General features: G+C 39.9%; 1 protein-coding gene across 2 annotated transcripts in view; it reads left to right on the forward strand.

Annotated features, from left to right (window-relative positions):
• The window catches only part of CAMK1G (calcium/calmodulin dependent protein kinase IG), a 56,229-nt gene that overhangs the window by 42,471 nt on the left and 1,533 nt on the right, over window positions 1–12,225 (forward strand). For both annotated transcript variants that reach the window (XM_070745598.1, XM_070745599.1), the window contains 5 exons: window positions 2,495–2,607; window positions 3,587–3,665; window positions 6,302–6,389; window positions 9,113–9,525; window positions 10,287–10,418. In XM_070745598.1, coding sequence (XP_070601699.1) covers window positions 2,495–2,607; window positions 3,587–3,665; window positions 6,302–6,389; window positions 9,113–9,525; window positions 10,287–10,377 — 784 coding nt within the window. In that variant the 3' untranslated portion in view covers window positions 10,378–10,418. The remainder of the gene's footprint in view (window positions 1–2,494; window positions 2,608–3,586; window positions 3,666–6,301; window positions 6,390–9,112; window positions 9,526–10,286; window positions 10,419–12,225) is intronic.

Genomic DNA, 12,225 nt, shown 5'->3' on the forward strand with positions numbered 1-12,225 from the left:
CCTCAAGGCTGAATTATTATAACCTAAACTTAATAGATCTATTTTTAAATTGGTGCCTGCTGCAAAATACTGCAAACTTCAGTAATGTTGTTACCAACAGTAGTTGTTTCCCTATCAAGACAGAATCTACCAGATTTTTAAAATAATGTTTAGAAGCTGGAGTTCTAATAGGGCATCTTCTGCCTTATGCGATGTCTTGGAACCAGTTTAGTGTTGCTACTATAACTTGAGAGAAAGTATTCTTGGCATATGTATTGCAATAATGGAATTCCTCATCCAACCTTCACTCACCCAAATTCAGTGTTTAGCCCTGTAAATTTTCAATATGAACTGATGACATCTACAGTGATACCTCTGCCTAAAACACCTCTACTTAATTAAGAACTTTTCTAGATAAGAACTGGATGTTCAAGATCTTTTTTGCCTCTTCTCAAGAACCATTTTCCACTTACAAACCCGAGTCTCCGAAACTGTATCCAGAAAAGGCAGGGAGAAGCCTCCGTGGGGCCTCTCTAGGGATCTCCTGGGAGGAAACAGGGCCAGAAGAGGCAGGGAGAATTCTCTGTGGGGGCCTCTCTAGGGATCTCCTGGGAGGAAAGAAGGCTGGAAAAGGTGAGGAGAAGCCTCCATGAGGCCTCTCTAGGAATCACCTGGGGGAAAACAGGGCCTCCACCCTCCCTGTGGTTTCCCCAATTGCACACATTATTTGCTTTTACATTGATTCCTATGGGAAAAATGCTTCTTACAAACTTTTCTATTTAAGAACCTGATCACGGAATGAATTAAGTTTGTAAGTAGAGATACCACTATACTTTTATAGGTATAACAGGTCTGTCATACGTACAGTATATACATGTTCAGATTTCAGTTAATACTTGTTGTTGTTGTATAAATTAGATACAATTCATTTTTTTATTTCCTAGTATTTTTCCATAAGTGCAAGGTCTGCTTTTTTTCTGGCTCAAACAAGTGTTCATCCATAGTAACAGGAACTGAATAACTAGCTTGGTCCCTGAGCCTGACATTATGAGTTGGGAGAGGTGGCTGGCCTAAACTCCCCCAATCTGGCTTTCATGCCTCAGGCTGGATTAGAACTCAGGATCTCCTGGTTTCTAGCCTTATACCTTAACCACTGGATAAAACTTGTTCTTCCATTTATAATCCAATATATTACAAATATACTGCTCAAAAAATAAATAAAGGGAACACTCAAATAACACATCCTAGACCTGAATGAATGAAATATTCTCATTGAATACTTTGTTCTGTACAAAGTTGAATGTGCACAAGAGGATGTGAAATTGATTGTCAATCAGTGTTGCTTCCTAAATGGACAGTTTGATTTCACAGAAGTTTGATTTACTTGGAGTTATATTGTGTTGTCTAAGGGTTCCCTTTATTTTTTTGAGCAGTTGTATTTATAGATGAATGGGGAGGGAGAGAGACAGACTAACAGACAAACTAATCTCTCCTTGGCCTATTTATTTATGTCTTTGTTTTGTTTATGTCTGCCTAGTGACAGCACTCAAATAACCTTGGCAGAGAATTATGCAATCTAAGAAACTGTCAGCAGACAATGCATAAGGAATACACACTGATACATAATCTTGTTAATTTGATGAACTACTCAAATTAACTGATCGCAGCACCTACGCCAAGATGAAATGTGAAGAGAAAGGGCTAGGAAGGAAGGTTCAAGAACACTGGCTGGGCTTCCTTCCTTCCTTCCTTCCTTCCTTCCTTCCTTCCTTCCTTCCTTCCTTCCTTCCTTCCACAAGAATATCAACTTTTCCTGGTTGAGAGTTTTCATGCACATGAGTCACAATGGTGCAGTGGTTAGTGTGCAGTACTGCCAGCTACTTCTGCTGATTGCTGGCGGATTGCAATTTGCATTTCAAATCTCACCAGGCTCAAGGTTGACTCAGCCTTCCATCCTTCTGAGGTGGGTAAAATGAGGATCTGAATTGTTGGGGGCAATATGCTGACTCTGTCAACAGCTTAGAGAGCGCTGTAAAGCACTGTGAAGCAGTATATAAGTCTAAGTACTATTGCCATTATTATTATTGACTACAACTCCCATCATTTCTGTCTAGATGAGAATAACCCAATAAAACATGAAGGCATTAGTTTGAAGAAATCTGTTCCAAGGATGTACTCTAATTTATGAAGAACATGAATTTGGCTTAATACTAAGATGCCATCTATGCAGGCTTTATGCTTGTTATGCAAAACCCAATGTTCTTTCTTCTCTGGGGCATAATTATGTTTGAGTAGAAACTTGCATGTTCTGTAGGCAACTGATATCTAGTATGAGCTCCTGGAACCTCTCATCCCCTTTTATAATTTTGGACTATAGCTAGCTACAATGAGCTATGTATAGTTCATAATTGCCTTATATTATATATCTATCTACTGATCAATCTATTTGAATTTCCACAGAAAATGAATATACATGTCTTTCGTCTTTTTCTCTTTCTTTTCCAATTTAATTTAGGCTGTGTGGATACCCTCCTTTCTATGAAGAAACAGAATCCAAATTGTTTGAGAAGATCAGAGAAGGATACTTCGAATTTGACTCTCCATTTTGGGATGATATCTCTGAATCAGGTATTTTTAAGCCTGGGAAAACCTCTGCTACAATTGGCTCTATAGATGAGTACATATTGTAATTAGGCTTTTTTTTAAAAGTATGTGTTTAATGATTTCGGGAAACTGCTCAGATTCCTGGAACTGCCCTGCCATGATTTTGATAGATGTGTGTGTGCGAGGCTGAGCAGAGGACAAAAGCTATTGCAAGCATGTGGAAGATGTTCTGTGATGCTGTATCCCATTGAAGCATTTGAAGGTGCAGATGTTTTTTCAGAACCTACAGCACAATTAATCATATTGATTATTATTAGATGTCTCCTTCTTTCTAATAGATTTTGCTTGAATAATTGAAAATACATTGATACAATGAATCTTAAGTATGCCCTCTTTAGAAGAAAGAGTTTGGTAAAGAAGATTCTAATAATATACACATGTTTTGGAACTTTTTATATTGGCTAGAGGTCAGGGGCAAATTGCTATTACCAGCAGCTACTGGTGCACTGCGCATGCAGCTCGGGTTGTCTCGTGTGTGTGCTCGCACATCCCCAGTATGATTTTGCTTCCGTGCATGCGCAGGAAGCAAAGGCACACCAAAATCTTGTGACAAGACACATGGGTGGGAGAGATTTTGGTGATTTTTTGTTTCTGTGCATGCGTGGAAGCAAAAAATCTCCAAAATCTCGCACAAGCATCCTCTTGCAAGATTTTGCTTCTGTGCATGTGTATGAAGCCAAAAGTACAAAAAATTAAAGAAAAAAGAGGGCAACACTCGAAGGAGTGGCACCAGAGCTGTCTCACACAAATTGCGCAATCTGGCGACTGCTACCAGTGCACAGTAATCACCTTCCGCACCGGTAACAACTGATCCTAGAGGTGTATGTCATTAATTTGATCCCTATTACTCAAACCTAATGCTCCGCCAGATTGGTATTGGCTTCTGGCTTTTGTTCTAAAGCCTCTTTCTCTGTTTCATTCTCTTTTTATTCCTTTTAAACAGCCAAAGATTTCATTTCTCATTTACTCGAGAAGGATCCAAATAAGAGGTTTACCTGTGAGAAAGCCCTCAGGCATCCCTGGTGAGATGAATTATGTTATTGCATTTTTTAAATGTGCAATTCGGTGATACAATGAGAAATTAGTAATTGTATTCACATGGAATTAGCAGTGGATCATAAAATATAATTGACTTCTCTGATATTTTTCTTTGAATTAATTAGTATGGAGGACAATGTGTACATGAAGCTATTATGTGCCTTAGACTTTAGCTGTCTTAGACTCAGTAGTGAAATCCAAATTTTGTTACTACTGGTTCTGTGGGCATGGCTTGGTGGGCATAGTGTGGCTTGGTTGGCAGAGGAAGGGGCAAAATCTCCATTCCCCACCCAACTCCAGGGGAAGGATTTTGCAAAATCTCCATTCCCACCCCTCTCTGGAGCCAGAATCTACTGGATTTCATACTGCTTTGATTTTAAAAGAACTGATTTCAAAAAACTTAATGAGAGCTTGGGAAGGATTCTATGGATGAAAATCTTAAAGGGTAAAATAAGTTAAAAAAAAACCTTGGACAACTCTGAAAAATGTCAGCACTGGGTTGCTCCTGGTTCAGCTCAGCTCAATGAACTGGTAGTGGCAGGAGGCTCTGCCCACCCAACCAGATGCTTCTGCACAAAAGCACATGCATGCACAAGGAAACTGGTTCAATAGTGATTTACAACTCACTATTGAAAAATGGATTATAAAATCCCAGTCCAATACAATACCACAGAAATAGCAAAATTTTATGTTTGTTTGTTTGTTTGGATTTGTATGCTGCCCCTCTCCGAGGACTCGGGGCGGCTCACAGCATATACAGAAAAACAAGAATAATAGCAATCCAATTAATACATCAAAAAACAGTCTTTAAAATTTTAATTAAAAAGAAAAAAGCATTAATATCATTCATTCAACAATCAAACTGAAGTATTCATTGGTCAGGGGGGAAGGTCTAAGGAACCCCAGGCCTCGTGGCAAAGATGAGTTTTTAAACTCTTCCGGAAGGCGAGGAGGATGGGCACAGTGAGAATCTCCGGAGGGAGCTGATTCCAGAGGGCTGGGGCCCCCACAGAGAAGGCTCTTCCTCTGGGTCCCACCAGCCGACATTGTTTGGTCGACAGGACCCTAAGGAGACGAACTCTGTGGGACCTCACCGGTTGCTGGGATCTGTACGGCAGAAGGCGGTCTCAGAGATAATCTTGTCCTATGCCATGTAAGAAATCCAAGCAGAAACCAGCATGATTTCATAATGAACTAAGACTTGGAAAAAATAAATAAAGTTTTTTCAACATGTACGAAATAAGAAACAATCAAGGAAACAGTCCACTAATGGGCGAAGATAGAAAAGGAATGATGGGCAGCAGGGAGAAAGAAGAGTTACTTAATTGATTCTTTTCAACTGTCTTCACCAAAGGGAAAAAATATCTCAACTTACCAAAAGCAGAACCATAAAATACAGACTAGGAATTCAAATTAAATTAGGTAAGAAAATGGTAAGAAAATGCCCGTTCATCCTAGACAAGTTCAAATCACCAGGACTAGATGGATTATATCCCAGACGTGATCTTGTAAGTATAATTTTCTTCAGGATCTTGCTTAAAATAATCAAAGAGAGAAGCAATCTATAATTAAGAAGAAACTTGCTAATGGTGAGGATCATTAACCAATGGAACACTTGCCTTCAGAAATCGTGGGTGCTCCATCACAGGAGGTTTTTAAGAAAGTCTAGACAGAGACTTGTCTGAAATGGTATAAGTTCTCTTGTTTGAGCAGGAGGTACCTTCCAGCTAGCTCTATTCTATTCTATTAACAGTTCTGGAAGAGTCAGCTTACACAAAATCAAAAACCTGGGGGTGGGGGAAAAACTTTGCATCTGGTATAGTAATTGTCCTTGTAACTAAGCAAAGCTTCAAAGGAGTGGTCACTTTAGCAATGCTTTGAATGATAAAGTTTTACAAAGTAGAACAGTCTGCTATAACAGCAAAATACCCACTTATTTTACTTTGCCTTACTCTTGAGTAGTGATGGGCGAACCCAATGGTGTTCAGGTTCGGCAAGTTCGGCTGAATTTTACGCAAAATTCAGCTGAACCTGAACCGAACCCGAACTCGAACCCGAATGGGGAATCCCTCCCATGAAGAGATTCCAGGGGCGGAGCTTTGACATCATCAGCAGGTTGCTAAGGACGCCAAGGTGATCACTTCCTGGATTCCATGGAATCCAGGAAGTGATTACCTTGGCATCCTTAGCAACCTGCCGGTGACGTCAAAGCTCCGAACACTGAACACGACCCCGAACTTTGCCCGAAGTTTGGAAAAATTTCGTGTTCGGCATACCGAACACCGCAAAATTCGGTATGGACTTGAATTGTGCGGGTTCAGTTCGCCCATCACTACTCTTGAGCTTTCCCTACCTTCCAATAGTGCATGCACAAATCTCTGCTTATTTCTGGAAACGTAAGTGAAGGCTTCAAGGTGATACAAGTCACCTTACCAAGTACAATCCAGTTGTCTCTGCAGTACAATCAAAATTATGTTGCCTATGCAAAAGTACCTTTTTGAGACAAACCCAAATCACTCATACATAGAAAGATGTTAGCTAGAAGTTACAGGAATGCAAAATGTATCCCTCACAAACACCATCTGTCTACCTGCCTCTTCTCTTCTTACTTAATTTGCAGGATTGATGGAAACACAGCCCTCTACTGTGACATCTATCCATCTGTCAGTGTACAGATCCAAAAGAATTTTGCAAAAAGCAAGTGGAAGGTAAGTAATCTGATGTTGCTGTCCTGGGATTTTTTTTGCTCTTGTGCTCTTCTATTAGGAGCATGGAGATTTAATTAGAGATCTCACTCCAAAAGCCCCTTTAATAATACTACCAAAGTAGCTACGCATTAAATACAATTTTGGGTGTGTCATATGCAGGGGTGGGCAGCAGGCAGGATGGAGTGGAACGCCGTTCCACTAGCAGAAATTTATTTATTTATTTATTGGATTTGTATGCTTCCCTTCTCTGAGGACTCGGGGTGGCTCACAACATAAATGAAGCTGTGTGCCCAGCTCCAGCTGACCATCCCGCCCTCCCATCCTCCTCGGAAAGTGGCAGGGAGACCAGCATCGGCAGGAGTTGTAGGGGGCCCATTTCCTCCCCCAACCTCTTTTCTCAACAGCTGATTGGCACCTGTTCGCCTAGCTACCTAGCCTGAGACAGGGGGTGACCTAGGAAGGAGAGCACAGGAAACACAAAGCAAATTGTCACACCAGAGAGCAACACTGGTGAGGTTGTAAGTTAAGGACTTAACAGTTCACTTGAACGATGAGGATCGTTCAAGCCACTCCAGCCTGGTCACATGACAATCAAGCCACACCCACAGTGTGGCAGTAAAAAATTTGGCTGCCCGTTACTGGTCATATGGTTCAGAATATAAAATACTTCTGTACTCAGTGAGTACAGAAATATTTGGCAAATTGCTATAAAAAGGGTTATATTAAGTGTCACAGTGAAAAGGGTTATATAAAGGATGGGGGCACAATGGCTCAGTGGTTAAAGATGCTCAGCTGGAAAGCTGGAAGCCCAAGTTCAAGACCCGAGCACTGCGCAACAGGGTGAGCTCCTGTTCCTTGCTCCAGCTCCTACCCATCTACCAGCTTGAAAGGATGCAAATGTGAGTAGATTAATAGGTATCACTGTGCTGGGAAGGTAATAGCATTCCATGAACCTTTGGCATATAGTCATGCTAGCTACATGACCACAGAAACTGGCTTCAGACAATGTTGGCTTTTTCTGCCAAGAAATAAAGATGAGCACTTCCCCTAGAATTGGACATGACCAGACAAGGAAATCCTTTACCTTTTTTATGAAAGATAGCAAATAGAAAGGACTGCCTCTCTTGAAAATAATTATGACATCTTAACTGCATAATTTAGACTGCAGAAATGGTTGGCTGGGCGACCATTGGATGCTTGCTCCCTTGCTCCTTTTGTAGGTTATTTTTTTGGGGGGGTGTTGTGATTCAGCCTGAGGCTCTTCAGGGACCGGCTGGATCTCTGCCGGATCCATGCCCAGAGGAGGAGGACAGTAAACAGGAGGGGGAGGACCAGGCAGATTAGGGAGAGGAACGTCAGGAAGAGGAGAAGGGAGAGCAGCCTGAGACCCCCGGGGGGGGGGCTCTCCCCAGCTAGTAGCCTGGATTCATTGGATGAAGACGCACAGGCTATAATAGACATGAGGCAGCGACGAGCAGCTCAAAGACAGGGCCAATTAGAAAGGTATTTCCATCCCTGAATTGGCAACAGCTGGGTTTGGGTGTGGTTCTCCTCAGTAGGGTTGAAAAGGCAGGCCCGCCCTTACAGTCTTGTGGAGAGTTATCAATTGGGAGTCCTGTGACCTTGCTTCGATTCTCGGCGTCTCTGATCTTGGCTTGTGGCCTAGAAGTCTGGAAGACTTGGGGGAGGCGTGGGTTTTATTATCTCCAGCATTGTTTTTGCCAGCAAGAATCCTGTTTTATTGCCTGGCCTTCGTGAAACCTCGTGAAACCTTCATAGTGTTCATAGTGTTACCTGTGTTTGCTTTGAATTATATAATTTGCCTTTGCTTTTTACCAATGTGTCTGGCTACTCTTTTTGGTTGGTGTTGGCGTCTGGGGGGACCCAGACAGAACAGAGGGGGGGGGAGGATTTTTACTACATATTATTTCTTTAATGTGTTGTGAGTTATCCAGAGTCATTTCGACTTGATGACTGATAGAGATAAGAAATATAAGTAAGTTTTAGATGCAACTAGGAAGCATGCTCCATCAAACATGGGATCATTTGATCTCAGACAAGGTTCCATAAAATTCCACAGCATGTATTCCAAGTGCTTTTGTACATTTTTGTTGCAAGGGAAGACACAATGTTTTGTAACTGAGTTGCAAGTTTGTAAACATTTATTTTAACTGCCAGGCTATCAGGAGCATTCCAATGTCATGATGACATCAACAGATCACAGAGTACTTTTAAGCCCATTTTTTAAATCTTGAGAATAATCTTAAAATTCTTTTTTTTAATCTGTTTTTTTAGTTGTCAGTGTAGATCCCAAATTCCTATTAAGACACTCTTCCACAAGAAGTGTAACAACAATAAAATATAGACCTGAATTACATTGGTTGAATTTCAAAAAAGTCTCTAAAGGATCAGACAAAAATAAGTTTAGAGCTGTTTATAGTTTGTGTTCTGTGGTTTGTCTACCTTGTTTTGTTGTACATCATTCTCAAGCATCCATGCCATACTCATATAAATATAGTATCAGCTAAGTTTCCTTGTTACTTTTATCTATAGTGAATGGAGTACTAGTGATATCACAAGAACGTGAGGTCTATTTCCAGGTAAACCTCCCTAGGTAAATTTTCAGCAGCAGCTTATGAACATAGAATTATTTAGTCTGGTTTTGTAGAGAACTGCAGATATGATTATCATAAATCATGAATGGTCATCTTCTCCTTTACTAGCAAGCCTTCAATGCTGCAGCTGTGGTCCATCATATGAAGAAACTACACATGAATTGTCATCATGCAGAGGACAATGTCAAAAGCAAAGTACAAGTACAAATTACATCGAGGCCTACTATATCACCCATTACTTACAAGGAACAATCAAGTCAAGACATCAAGAATGTGATTCCTGTAATATCCTATCAGAATACTTCAGATCTTCATGAGCTACATGCCAAGAAGACAGAAAACAAACATTTAGATAATCCAGGGAGCACATCAGTCCATATGACTTCTGTAACTAAAATAGACAGCCAGAGCCATCCAAGCAGACCTTCAGTTAGCTGCACTCCAGAAGATGGGACGTGTGACAAAGTGAAGGCGACTTTTTGCTCAGAACCACTACTCTTAAAAAGAGATGCCAAAACACAGTAAGTGTCCTTTGGAACAATTAAACTATGTTTCTAATGGCCAAGTAGAAATTTCAACAGCTTTCCCAATCTGGTATTTCTAATTGTTAGCTACACTATCTAGATACTCTAATAATTGAGGTGTCAGCATATTTGAACATTTGGTGAATATTTGAGAAAGCTAGTGTAAGCAATGTTGCATCAGGAAAGGACAAGATAAAAAGCAAAAATCCCTCTTTGAGGAAGATGGGCAGTTCAGAAATATGAAAAATACATACATAAGTAAATATGTATTAAAGAACATAGCAATTTCTATTTCATTTATTTTGAAATGCATACATTTCCTTTATTATACTTGTTCTACCAAGGGAATCCATAGTGGATGATCTTTGGCTAGCCTGAGATAGAGATCACTCCTCTATCTTGGTGCTACTTGATCTTTCAGCTGCTTTCAATACCACTGACCATGGTATCCTTCACCGATGACTAAGGGAGTTGGGAGTGGGAGTACCGTTATACAGTGATTCTCCTCCTATCTCTCTGGTCACAGACACAAAATCCTGTTGAATTCCACTGAACAGAATACCATAGATATGCATCTTATGAAGTGGATAGTAGTTTGCATCACTTTTCCAAGCCATTGATTAGATCATGTACAATATATAGGTTGCAGTATAGTGTGTGTGTCTGTGTGTAATAATGCATTATATGCTAATTGCAAAAGGCCAACAGTGGTTTTTCTTTTTCTTTGTTTTCCTTTCAATCTTCTCTTTCAAACTCAGTCACTTCAACTCAGAAGTCCTTGTTCCAGTCAAAGCAACTAATCACACCTATTTTGGCAGTGGGCAAACTGGTGTTTGCTTGGTAATGTGATTTAAAAAAAACCCACGAGTATAAACCATACACCTTTACGGGTAAGTATATGCGTGCAATCCACGTTCACTTTTCTAGGGAAGAACAGTGAAGCATTTAAATATTGCTACCATTTCATGATCTCTCAGTTATGCTGTGTGGACAGCAAAGAAATGTCTTTACTGTCATATCAGCAGTTTTGTTCATTGAAAAGTGGGCACCCCAGCCTTCAATATGTCAGGACATATATAAACAATTCTAAATACGTTAACAGAGAATGGTAGTAAACAGCACAATAGTCATACTTATAATCAGTCTTCATAATAAAAGAAGCCGTGTCAGATTCAAAATCCAAGAATGACACATGGTGATTCTTCCAAGCTGAGTCCTTTATTGTTTCCATAACTATAGATAGAATATTAGCAGACTAAAGTGTCTGCATTACTGTTGTATACTCTGGGAACTGTTAAGAAGGATCTGTCTTCAACCTCTTTCTCTCACAAAAATATTAGGATTGGATTGTCTTTTATTTCTCTGGAATACACCTTCCCTTCTTGAAATCCAGCTTGCTACATTCCATCATCGGCCATAAAATTATCTAGGATATACCTTGTTCCAGATTGCTACCATGAACTAACAAATTGTTATTTTCCCATTATATGGTTATATTGCTTCACCACTTAGTTTATAGTCTCAATAATATTGTTTATATATGGATATTACTATTATTATTATTATTATTATTATTATTATTATTATTATTATTATTATTGTTGTTGTTGTTGTTGTTGTTTGTTGTTGTTTGTTGTTGTTGTTGTTATTATCATTATTATTATCATTATCATTATTATCATTATTTATCATTATTATCATTATTAATTATCATTATTATTATCATTATTAATTATCATTATTATTATTTAGATTTCTATGCTGCCCTTCTATGGAGACTTGGGGTGGTTCACAAGATACAATATAAACAATGCAACAACAAATCTAATGAATTAAAAATTACAGCTGAAATCCCAATATATTAAAATCAGTCAGCCAATTTATTCACATTTAGTAAACATGGGGGTGGGGCTTGAGCTAATTGCCACATGCCTGATGACATAAGACTCTTGCAAAAGGTGAGGAGGGTGGGGTCAGTGCAAATCTCTGGAGGGAGCTGATTCCAGAGGGCCAGGGCCGCCACAGAAAAGGCTTTTCCCCTAGGCCAACTCTATGGGATCTAACCAGTCAAAGACTACTTCAGCTTCAACCACAAAAACACAAGAGCCCACAACAGATGCAAGCTTAATATTAACCGCTCCAAACTTGATTGTAAAAAATACAACTTTAGTAATCGAGTTGTCGAAGCGTGGAATTCACTACCGGACTCTGTAGTATCATCCCCTAACCCCCAACACTTTACCCTTAGACCATCCACGGTTGACCTCACCAAGTTCCTAAGAGGTCAGTAAGGAGCGTACATAAGTGCACCAGAGTGCCTACCGTCCCCTGTCCTATTGTCTCTCTTATATCTCATATATTTTCTCTTCTATATCTGTATCTTTTGCTGCTATCCTCTCATAGTTAAATTTCACTCCTTTATTTTCTCCTCTATTCCCCTTTAATACATTCTACCTGATTATATCCTCTATAACCCTCATTGTGTATTATTGTGTATTGGACAAAACAAATAAACAAACAAACAGTTGCTGGGATTCATGCAGCTGGCGCCATACCTGAAACCCAGCTGGACACATTTCAGAGAGAGGAATTACTCCCACTGGGCCCAGCCAGATCTCAATCACATATACCAGGTCGGCTTCCTCCTCCAGGAGTAAATCCTGGATGAGGAGAGCTTTATTTATGACTGACCTGGCA

This window comes from Erythrolamprus reginae, chromosome 3 (assembly GCF_031021105.1).
Source record: "Erythrolamprus reginae isolate rEryReg1 chromosome 3, rEryReg1.hap1, whole genome shotgun sequence".
Lineage (NCBI taxonomy): Eukaryota > Metazoa > Chordata > Lepidosauria > Squamata > Dipsadidae > Erythrolamprus > Erythrolamprus reginae.